The sequence below is a fragment of the Syngnathus scovelli genome, chromosome 7 (genome assembly GCF_024217435.2).
Source record: "Syngnathus scovelli strain Florida chromosome 7, RoL_Ssco_1.2, whole genome shotgun sequence".
In the NCBI taxonomy this organism is placed as follows: Eukaryota; Metazoa; Chordata; class Actinopteri; order Syngnathiformes; family Syngnathidae; genus Syngnathus; species Syngnathus scovelli.
Window position 1 is genome coordinate 19,084,946 of NC_090853.1, and position 12,171 is coordinate 19,097,116.

General features: G+C 45.8%; 1 protein-coding gene across 13 annotated transcripts in view; it reads right to left on the reverse strand.

Moving 5' to 3' along the window:
• Positions 1-12,171, reverse strand: part of LOC125971900 (unconventional myosin-XVIIIa) — a 172,512-nt gene that overhangs the window by 83,604 nt on the left and 76,737 nt on the right. For all 13 annotated transcript variants that reach the window (XM_049725041.2, XM_049725045.2, XM_049725043.2 and 10 more), the window contains 5 exons: positions 10,983-11,175; positions 10,663-10,749; positions 2,418-2,559; positions 1,288-1,447; positions 909-1,095 (listed from right to left, as the gene is read on the reverse strand). In XM_049725041.2, the coding sequence (XP_049580998.1) occupies positions 909-1,095; positions 1,288-1,447; positions 2,418-2,559; positions 10,663-10,749; positions 10,983-11,175 (769 nt within the window). The remainder of the gene's footprint in view (positions 1-908; positions 1,096-1,287; positions 1,448-2,417; positions 2,560-10,662; positions 10,750-10,982; positions 11,176-12,171) is intronic.

The window sequence follows — 12,171 nt, forward strand, 5'->3', positions numbered from 1 at the left end:
ACTAGTAATAACAATGATAATAATAACAACAACAACAATCGTAACGAAAACAATAATATTATAAATAACAAATCAGATTTTTCAGCAATCTTAGGTATGAAACTTTCCCTTTCTCAATATTAGTCAAAGCCCAGTCAGCAGTGGCCAATGTTTTTTACGCTTGTGTCCGTCTGGTGCTAGGATATGGACGGACACGCAAGTCCCGTCGTGTACGGTATTTGCAAATCACACATTTATGTATCTTCCGTGGCATTACTGATGTAAGAGTCACTTTTAAGATCACATCCAATCCAGCGGCAGGCAAAACATTTATAGACCCAGTGAACACGTTTGCAAATTTATTTTACAGATTTGTGAATCTGGCTGTGCATTTGTGAATCCGATAACGCGCATTTGTGACACATTTATGACACAAATTTGTAAACAGTTTTACATATATCCTTGACTCTGATTAGAAACTTGTGACTCTTATTCCATTTTTTTTGACTTTGGTTTGCCTCAATGGTTTTGCCACAATAACAGATCCTTCCGATTTCCCACTCAAAGCACGATTTAACATTTTACGTTTTGAAACAGAGGGGACGTAAATTAACTGAGAACAGCTAGAACTGACGTGTTCTTAAACAGATAATATATCGCAACTATCAAGCAACTATTGTTGGTCTTTTTCAAACTGTTTGAGCAATTTGAGTCATGGGTTTTTTCATTTTGGGGACATCGGGTTGTATGGCTGTCACTGAACTGTGAGGTGGACGTGCTAACCAGTGCCCCGCCGTGCCACCCCGAGAAAAATACAGCACCGAATTAAACGACTCATCAACTTCAATTAATTAACAGTCAACGTTGTCGCGATTAGTCGACTAATCTTGGCAGCCCCAATACACACACACAGTGGCTTTTTTACTTACCACTTGAAGTTTGACCTGGATACACAAACTCTTCTTTTTGACAGCAGCGACACCTGTAGTGAAGGTCTTCCTCATGCTAGTGGCCCGTCGCAGGGCTAGTTGTGAGCTTCCTTCCAGACCAGCAATGGAGCCTGATAACACTGTTGCTCCACTCGCTCGGCCCATAAATAACCCGCTGATGTTTTTCCTTTGGTGTGACACAAAATACTATGTTGCGTTATTGTTGTAGTTTGAATAGATGGCACACTTGGCTTTTTAAAATAACATTAAACACAATCTGCACAGTTTCTACAATCCTATTTTCTCAATGTTGTGGCTGGTTGGTACAAATTAGCGTCAATATGTGACTGATCCCCATGAAGAGGTCAGTAGGTCTTACTTTTGAGAGTCTTGCAGCAGTGTGGCTGCATTCTGGGAAGCAGGGTTATGCTTGGCATGGCTAAGCCACCCTTGTGTGTTGTACTCCACCCAGTCCGTTCCATGACTGTGGCCCAGCAAAAAGAGATTGGGCTTTTGTCCTCGTAGCAGTAGATTGGCTTCTGAAATACAAAGGATGTATACTCATTATTGAATGGAAGGGTAATCTTGCCTGCAAGCTGATATCTCATGATATTTTTGAATTCACAAAACCCCAAGAATCCATCTTGTCTGGAGCCCGCTTATTTTCTCCCGAGCCGAACCACTTGTGGTGCAGACCAATCACAAAGCAACGATGTGTTTAGGGGTGGGTTATGCGGCTGTGTGCTTTGTTCATTTTTAGCTCGTACAGATGTGGTGACAATATTATCATTCATTTTCATTATTGGGCAAAACAAACAGTTAGCGTGTTATCAGCTCCAAGTACTGTATGTCACTCCTTTCTCGTGCAGATCACAGTAGAGCAATCCCAGATAGATGCTGTGGAGAACTGCATTGAGTGATTCACATATTCATCTGGATCTTGCCAGGTTAATTGCAGGGCCCAACGGGATGGGTTATTTGAGGGTGATGATGATTTTTGGCAGGAAAAAAAAATACAGATTAATCGGTCGATAAAAAAAAAAAAAAGTTAACGCATAAAATAACATTGTCTCCTCCCCCATCCCAACCTTTTATTGCAATGGCATTTTTACAGTACTGCCGTTGATGTCGACCAATATCAGCTGTTAGTCGGAGTTGGAGCCCACCTGCCTAGCAACACTCAAGCAGGGAAGAGGAGCCTCCGTTACGAGCAGGTCACAATAGAGTGAAACACTGAGGGTGGCTGTGACAAATTAACAACTGTGCAAAAGGAGGAGCTGTGTCCTGTCATATTCCCCATAATGTAAACGGTTTACTTCACTATGAAATCAAGAGATCAGGGGGAAAAATGGCTGGTCGGGAGCCTCGTGGATGAGTGCTGAAAATGGTGAGTCCCCACCTACATTGGAAAATTTGGCAAGTGTGGTATGGCTGCATAGCTTTGATTTTATGGACCTTTTATGATGATTTGTAGTGAATTATATGCTTCAACTGACAGTTACACTTCACCTTTACGTTCTCCCTGTACTGAGCCATAGTAGCTGAAGAGCCTCTCCAGCATGGTCTCTTCTGAACCGCCAGGATTAAGTGCCTCTTCTTCCATCAGCCAGAGAAGGCCACGGGCTTCATCGGTCCTGGCAAGAGTACGAACCTGAAATATTGAGCAAACACAAATCTGATTTGACCAAACCACAAGACAAACCTGCTACTCACAATAGGACTAGTTTCCTTTCTAAACATGGAGTGCAGTAACTATAAATGTTCTGAATCTAAAACATTGAATGTTGATTCAACAAATTCCTGATTGAATTTAACTATTATAAATAATCCAACCTCATATATGTAGTATGTGAAGGAACCGTTGAGTTAAACTTAAAAAGTCAGTGTATCATAATGTTTTAAGACACATATTGAATTGGTGCAGCTAAGTATTGACAAGATGAAAATGTAATACTGGTGGAATATTACCAGCTTTAATCAAAGTAAAACGGATACTTAATGTATTTCTGTAGAAATCTAAGCATCAGAAAAAGATGATAGAGAACATTTTTTACGCCGAACAAAAATCTAGCTTGTCGTTATATCATTATCGTGTGTGACAAGTAGATACATACGTACATGCGTTCTACATAAACAATCAAGCCAGAACATACATTGCTGAGAACAGAACAGCAGCAAGTCAAATTGAACATATTTGCAGGAAAAAAAAAAAATGCATGGGACTCAACTGCATCCACAAAAGCCACCTGAATTGAAATGTGAATTTAAAATGATCACTCATCATAGTAATTGTGACTTTCAATAAAATCCCTGACAAGATTGAATGATTGAGACTAGCGAACTCGATTCTTGTCTTACAACAATTTATTTTCTTTGGCATTCGACTAAGCATGTTTTACGTTTTTATGGATTTCATGTTACTAATTTATCATTTTACTAACTGCCTGTGTTTAGGTTTATTTTTACTTTACGCACAGCAATTTGTATGCAGCTGTGGTTGTTTTTGCTTTATAAATAAAGATGAGCTGAGTAGTGTTTGCCACACAGCCAGAGGTGTACCTGCTCCTCTGGCCTCCATCCCTATCATGTTATGCAAAACAAAACAAAAATTGTTAAACTAGAAATTAGCACGTTTATTTTGGGTTTGGTCTGACCTCTGCTCTGAGAAGGAGGGCAGTGATGTGACATGACACACATCAGCGAGTGCTAATTTATTTGTGTATACTAGAACCGGCAGACAGTGACATAAGATTGATTTTTCACATTGTTCCAAGTTTTTCCTAATAATCGGAGTGCACACAACTGAACCACCACTGTTCGGTTTTTACAATGCTGGGACACATTTGTTGACAAATGCGACATTAATCTACAATGTATGGACTTCAATTTTGTTTTAATAAAGGATAAAGTCATAAAACTTATCTGTAATTTATTTAAATCATGGAATTGTATTGCAAAATTAAGAGTCAAGAGTAGTAGTAGAACATTAGTCAGACAATGAAAAAGGAAATCATTTCAAAAGATGAAACAATATGCTTCTGATGGCGCCGCGGATGGCTGCCACGGTGAGTCGCTCTCTGTTTCTTTGTCTTATTTTGTGTGTTTTCTGTGTCTTCTGCTGTCCATCCCGGATCACTTTTACTAGAGAAGCACTGTTAAACATCGGTCAGTCTTCTTCTGGTATTTTCTCTCCTGTTCTCTCTGATTCAGACTGTTCGTCGGAGATTTTAGCCGGAGAGGCGGTGCTATACAAGCTAGCGCGACGGCGGCGACGCGGAAAACGAGCGGGTGCCCTCGTAAAGCTGAGGCAGAGAGGGTTCCGTTCTGCCCTACCGTCAATTCATCTGGCGAATGTCCGCTCCCTGGCGAACAAGATGGACAAACTGCTGCTCCTCACTTCAAGGAACACGGACTTCAGCAGATCCGCCGCGCTGTGTTTTGTTGAAACGTGGCTTAGCGAACGAACCCCCCACCACGCCATGGAGTTAGCTGGGTTTCGGCTAACCCGTGTAGATCGCAGCGCGGAGCTCTCCGGAAAATCAAAGGGAGGTGGTCTCTGTTTCTACATTAATGAACGTTGGTGTACCGATGTCATGGTGTTGAAAGAGTTTTGCAGCCCTCTCCTAGAAACACTTTTCATAAACTGCCGGCCGTTCTATTCACCACGGGAGTTCTCCTCGATCGTCATGGCGGCTGTTTACATCCCACCACACGCACGTGCGAGTGAAGCCACGCAGATGCTGGCTGACCAGGTGACAGACATGGAGAAACTTCTACCAAATTCACTAATCATTGTTCTGGGTGATCTTAACAGGGCGAACCTCGCACACGAACTCCCCAGATACAGACAGCACATAACGTGTCCCACCAGAGGGGCACAGACACTGGACCACTGCTACACCGTAATTAAGGATGCATACCACTCTGTGGCTCGTGCAGCTTTAGGACTCTCGGACCACTGTCTAGTTCATCTGATCCCTGACTACAGACAGAAACTAAAAACTTCTAAGCCTGTGGTGAGGACTGTCAGGAAGTGGACAGTGGAGTCAAGGCAGGACCTCCAAGCCTGCTTTGATTGCACCGATTGGAGTGTTTTTGAAGCTGCAAATTCAGACTTGCATGAACTCACTGACACTGTCACATCATACATCAGTTTTTGTGAGGATCTGTGTGTGCAGACTAAGACCTTCTGCACGTACAACGACAAACCTTGGTTTACACCGAACCTTAGGAGGCTGCGCAAAGTCAAGGAGGAGGCCTACAGGAGCGGTGACCGGGACCTGTTCAAGCAGACCAGAAACACACTGAACCGAGAGGTCAGGAAAGCCAGGAGGTGTAACGGGGAGAGCCTGGAGAGACACCTCTCTGCCAATCCTGATCCCTCAACAGTCTGGAAAGGCCTGCAGAGCATCACGGGCTTCAAGAAACGAACCCCCCGTCCTGCGGAGAGCCCAAGGCTCGCTGACCAGCTAAACAGGTTCTACTGCAGGTTTGATCGGTCCTCCCACACAACGGGACCTCCTGCAGCACAATCCACACAATCCACATACTCACCTCCCCCCACAACTGCTCTGTCCACACCTCCATCACCGTGGTCACCGACTCTCTCTCTTGCAGAGGCCGCGCCCGCACTCCAGATTCGCGAGGAGGAAGTGCGCCAGATGTTCCGGAGACAAAAGATCAGGAAGGCACCGGGCCCAGACGGCGTGTCACCTTCCTGCTTGAAAGTCTGCGCTGAGCAGCTGGCGCCCACCTTTGCACGGATCTTCAACCGTTCCCTGGAGCTGTGTGAGGTGCCCTCGTGCTTCAAGAGCTCCACCATCGTTCCAGTGGCCAAGAAGCCCGCCATCACAGGTCTGAATGACTATAGACCTGTTGCACTGACATCTGTGGTCATGAAATCTTTCGAGAGGTTAGTACTGAACCACCTGAAGGATGTCACGGGCCCCCTGCTGGACCCCCTCCAGTTTGCCTACCGGGCAAACAGGTCGGTGGATGATGCGGTCAACATGGGACTGCACTACATCCTGCAACACCTGGACACCCCAGGAAAGTACGCCAGGATCCTGTTTGTGGACTTCAGCTCGGCGTTCAACACCATCGCTCCTGACATCCTCCAACAGAAGCTCATCCAGCTCGCGGTGCCTGCCTCCACCTGTCAGTGGATCACCAGCTTCCTGACCAACAGGAGACAGCGTGTGAGGCTGGGGAGCATCACATCTGACACCCTGACCACCAACACTGGAGCCCCTCAGGGATGCGTCCTCTCCCCACTGCTCTTCTCCCTCTACACCAACGATTTCTCCGCAAGTGACTCTTCCGTGAAGCTCCTGAAGTATACAGACGACACCACTCTCATCGGACTGATCCAGAACGGTGATGAGACTGCGTACAGACAAGAGGTGGAGCGGCTGGTCCACTGGTGCAGCCAAAACCACCTGGACCTGAACCCGCTCAAGACCGTGGAGATGACAGTGGACTTCAGGCGTGGCCCTTCACCACTTTCACCCCTCACTATCCGCAGTAATACTATTCTCTCATCAGACACCTTCAAGTTCCTGGGAACCACAATCTCTTGGGACCTGAAATGGACCGGCCACATAGACTCTGTCCGGAAGAAGGCCCAGCAGAGGCTGTACTTCCTGAGACAGCTCAAGAAGTTCAACCTGCCGCGGGAGCTGCTGAAGACCTTCTACACTGCCATCATCCAGTCTGTCCTCTGCACCTCCATCACTGTCTGGTTTGGATCGGCCTCCAAACAAGACAAGCACAGACTGCAACGGACAATAAGGACTGCAGAAAAGATAATTGGAATCAACCTACCATCTATCCAAGACTTGTACCTGTCCAGGACCAGGAAACGTGCAAGTAACATCTCAACAGACCCTTCGCACCCAGGTTGCAGCCTGTTTGAACTACTCCCCTCCGGACGCCGTTATAGAGCTCTGTACACTAAAACCAGCAGACACAGAGACAGCTTCTTCCCCCAGGCTGTCGCTCTGATGAACTCACACCACTCTTAGAGTCTCAGAGTCATTACTGTGCAATAACATCCCGCTTTCCACACCTTTTTTGTCTACACTGTTTGTACTATGTGTCCTCTCTGCATCCATTGCAGCCTGGTCATCCTAGAAGAGGGACCCTCCCATCTGTGGTCTCTTCTCAAGGTTTCTCATTTCGCCTAGCTGGAGTTTTGAGTTTTTCCTTGCCCTCTTGGGAGTTTAAGATCAGGGGGTGTTTGAGAATATCTTTCGTTCTTCACATGTCCTGAGTGTTGTTGTTAGTCACCTAAATGTTGAACAGAAGCTGTGATTTACCGAAGTCAAATTCCTTGTTTGGCACGCTCAAACATGGCGAATAAAAAACTCTTGAATCTTGAATCTTCTACAATCGAATCATAATTCAAATGAACCATGAAATGGCGAGATTCCTACACCTTAATGCACCCTTACGCTACAATAATTTAAATAGATTGACCCAATCGTAAGCCCCTAGTAAAAAAGAACGCAAGGATAAAAAGAAAAAAAATTCTTAAACAAGTATGAGTTCAAACATTTTGCTGTGTAATTTAGGACAGTGTTGAAAGCAAGGGAGAGATTGTCTTTATAAGGCCACAGAGGTGACCAAATAACACATTTGATTACGATTTATATGTCAGACAAATTCCGGAATGAAATGGAGTCACGTTCACAAATTGGACCATAATCAACGCTGTTCGTCTGATATAATACTGACAGAGTGAGAGAAAACGTGCATCATCAGTGACAGATTAACAGACCCTCTGTCAATATTGACGCTCCAGAAATAAGTGAATAACTCTGCTGCCTACTGACCGAGTCCATGCTGGGGACATCTCATGTCGAATGAGGAAGCAGGCAACAGCGCTAAACCTCGCGGACTGCCTTGCAGGAAATTGATTTTTTTTCCCCCTACAGTGACTTATCAAAAGGAGGGTAAAGAGAGGATGATTCATTTTTCACTAACTGGCCAGCTTATGTATTTTTTTTTTAATCAGGAAAATGAAAAAGTTAGCATTTTCTATTTTATCCAATAATTTTGGAGAGATAATGAAACAACAAATGGCGTTAAAAACGGCCATTTTTAATGAGGAATTGGGCCACACACCCCTCCCCTCCAAGTTTTGGTGGATGACGTCACGGAAGAAACCGATCACAATTTCACCATTAGAAAGCATCAATCTAAAAACAGTTATCAATGGGCACCAAAATTTACATTGACATCTCTATTTATAGGCTGCTCGGTGGCGCACTGGGTAGCACGTCCGCCTCACAGTTAGGAGGGTGCGGGTTCGATTCCACCTCCGGCCCTCCCTGTGTGGAGTTTGCATGTTCTCCCTGGGCCCGCGTGGGTTTTCTCCGAGCACTCCGGTTTCCTCCCACATTCCAAAAACATGCTTGGTAGGCCGACTGAAGACTCCAAATTGTCCCTAGGTGTGAGTGTGAGTGAGATTGGTTGTCTGTCTCTGTGTGCCCTGCGATTGGCTGGCAACCAGTTCAAGGTGTCCCCCGCCTACTGCCCGATGACGGCTGGGATAGGCTCCAGCATGCCCGCGACCCCCGTGGGGACTAAGCGGTTCAGAAAATGGATGGATGGATGGATCTCTATTTATACAGGGCGGTTCGGTCCCTGTATCACCGATGCCAGAGTTTGGTCCGCATTTCCGGCAGTAAGTCGGATTCGTTCCCAGTGAGGGTTGGACTTTGCCATCGATTCTGTTCATAATTTCTATGGACAGAATTTCTAGGCGCAGCCGAGGCGTTGAGGGGGTCCGGTTGGGGGACCTCAGCATTGCGTCTCTGCTTTTTGCAGACGACGTGGTGCTGTTGGCTTTTTCAGGCCGTGATCTCCAGCTCTCACTGGAGCGGTTCGCAGCCGAGTGTGAAGCGGTCGGGATGAGGGTCAGCACCTCCAAATCCGAGTCCATGGTCCTCGATCGGAAAAGGGTGGAATGCCCTCTCCGGATCGGGGATGAGATCCTGCCCCAAGTGGAGGAGTTCAAGTATCTTGGGGTCTTGTTCACGAGTGAGGGGAGGATGGAGCGCGAGATTGACAGGCGGATCGGTGCAGCGTCGGCAGTAATGCGGACTCTGTACCGGTCGGTCGTGGTAAAGAGAGAGCTGAGCCAAAAGGCAAAGCTCTCGATTTACCGATCGATTTACGCTCCTACCCTCACCTATGGTCACGAGCTATGGGTCGTGACCGAAAGAACGAGATCCCGGATACAAGCGGCCGAAATGAGTTTTCTCCGCAGGATGTCTGGGCTCTCCCTTAGAGATAGGGTGAGAAGCTCGGTCATCCGGGAGAGACTCGGAGTTGAGTCGCTACTCCTCCACGTTGCGAGGAGCCAGATGAGGTGGCTCGGGCATCTCATCAGGATGCCTCCTGGACGCCTCCCTGGGGAGGTGTTCCGGGCATGTCCCACCGGTAGGAGACCCCGGGGACGACCCAGGACGCGCTGGAGAGACTATGTCTCTCAGCTGGCCTGGGAACGCCTTGGGATCCACCTGGATGAGCTGGATGAAGTGGCTGGGGAGAGGGAAGTCTGGGAGTCCCTCCTGAAGCTGCTGCCCCCGCGACCCGACCTCGGATAAGCGGAAGAACATGGATGGATGGATGGATCTCTATTTATGACTCGTTTAAGCTATCACAAGGATTAGCCTCTCCGTGGTTGATTTAAAAGCAAGAAATGAGCAGCCTCTCTGCAGTTAAAGTGCCCTGTTACGTGCGGCTATTTCCTTTCATCAGTCACTAACATACGCAAACACAACGCGTTCCGAGAGGCTGTATGTAAGCTGAATTGTTAATACGTAGTTATGTATTCAATTGAAATTGGTAAGGGTTCAAGAACTTTTTTATTTTTTATTTTATGGGATGCACTTTTAAGTGGTTGCATTGTGCCTGGTGCACAACACATTCATTGCACTCATTTTATATAATATTACCCTCTCTTCTATATACCTGCTCTGAGAAATGGATACTTCTGAACTCTGAGGGGGACATGCTAACCAGTGTTCCACCGTGCCTTTATATTACGTGTTATGTGTGTGTGTGTGTGTGTGTGTGCATGTCTGTGTGTGCGCTGTGTGTGTGCTGTGTATGTGCTGTGTGTGTGCGTGTGTTTGCTGTTCAAAGTTGGTTACTCTCCACAATAATGTGGTTCCAGCCAGTGTCACTTACTTCTGAACTGTGAGGCCGACATGCTAACCAGTGCCCCACTGTGGTTCCAGCCAGACCCACAGTATGTGACAACTGACAAGTGTCATTTATTGTCAGTATTTCACGTCCACGTCTGTCACGAGAGTTTGGCAATCAGCACTTGTTCTCATTCTTTCTTCTCGTCCTCGTTTCATGATAAACGTACTCACTCATCAGAAGTGTAGCTTGTATGTTGCCACTGAGACGGTTATTGGTGATTTGTGCTATGCTGACACCATACACAAAGTGAACTCGGGGTTCCGTATTGTTTTTAGGTCGCCACATTAGCTCAATTCTGGATGTAACTTTCCTGAAAAATATTAACTGACCAAACATGGCGATGCAAGCTAAGTAGTCACTTAAAAGGCTTTTTTAGACAGTTTAATTTGCTTTAAATTCACAACAGAAAAAGTATATATTTTTTTGAGACATCTGAGAGAGTGTTTCATTCGGACAAATGGACAGGGAGGAAAACGACCTAAATGATTTGACAAATGGAGATTGCAGAAACAGGCATGGAGTAGAGGATTCTGCTTACCAAAGCTTGAGCTGACGCTTGGTCGATAGCTGCTACAGACACTGAAGGACTGGACTCTATGTCATCTAAAGCAAGTTCTATGTTTTCCTAAATGCAGGAGGGGATAAGGTGAAGGGTTAGTCATCTACATTGTAAGCAATAACTCATGAGAATAATCAGTTATAGTGTTTACTTGATTGGTTTGAAAGAATTGTATTATTGCAAGTGCAACATAATGATCATTGGCTGAGTACATATTCATGTGCTCCCTTGCATGACCGCATACTTCCTATTTACTGACACTGTTCAGTTTTGTACAGTATCTAAAGCCACAACAGCACCTCCTTGTATCGCTCCATCTCTTGGACAAAGGTTCGTTCATGGAACAAGGTTTGCAGCCTCTCCTGGGTGTAGTTATGACAAAGCTCCTCAAACGTAGCTCCTCGCTGCTGCTGAGCAAGATGAGGGTTCTGGAAACCTGGAGTGTCCACGATCAGAATGGAGTATAGAGAATGTTGACTAGACTTGAGAGCTCTGAAAACAGATTGAACATGGCACCTTCAGGGTTTAAAGTGAGTCTTAATTGTCTCCCTGAACATTTTAGAATTAAATTTAAGATTCTTTTACATGTCTTTAAATGGTGTTGCGTCATCTTACCCCTCTGAGTTCCTCCACATATACCTACTGTAATTTTCGGACTATAAATAGCGTTTTTTTTCATAGTTTGGGTGGGGGGGGGCGACTTATACTGAGGAGCGACTTATATGTGAATTTTTTCACACATTTTCAAAATTCCCCGCCCAAAAAAAAAAAAAAAGTTAAACTGCGATAAACAAACCGCGATGTAGCAAGGGATTACTGTAATTTGAATTTTAAGTGATGTCAGTGGCGCGGCGCGGCGGTTGTTTACATAAAGGACAAAGATTCGATCATGGGATGACGAAGGGCCCCACGTACTACCGGCATCATTAGCGGCTTTGTTTATAAGTGACACGGAGGACGAAGAGTTTGAAGGATTTAATGATTTGGAGTGACACAGAAGGTTTGGAAAACTATTATGGCTTTTACGCATGCCCGGTTCTACTCTACGGAGCTGTCTTTCACCTCCGTGGATTGAAGTCGGGGCCGGCGCTCGGCCGGGTGGCTGTCCAGGGACGGTGGATGGGGCTCGGACATGGCTTTTACGCACGCCCGGTCTTATTCTATGGAGCTCTCTTCCACCTCCGTGGCTGGAAGTGCCACCTCCGGGGATGAAAGTCCACGCCGCCACACACCTGGAAGTCGACGCCGGTGCTTGGGGCCGTGTGGTGGTGAACTATTTCTGTTATAGTTATTTGATATATTTTATTTCGTATAGCAACTTGTATATGTTTTTATCGTTACAGTTCAGTACTTGTTGGCTCGTTGAACTCTTGTTTTGTTAAACAAAGAGACGTTTACCAAACCCACGTCTTTCCTTGTACTTTGTTAACACTATAATATAGTTATATACTAGATCTGTGGAATAACGACGAGGCTGACGTCAGGGCG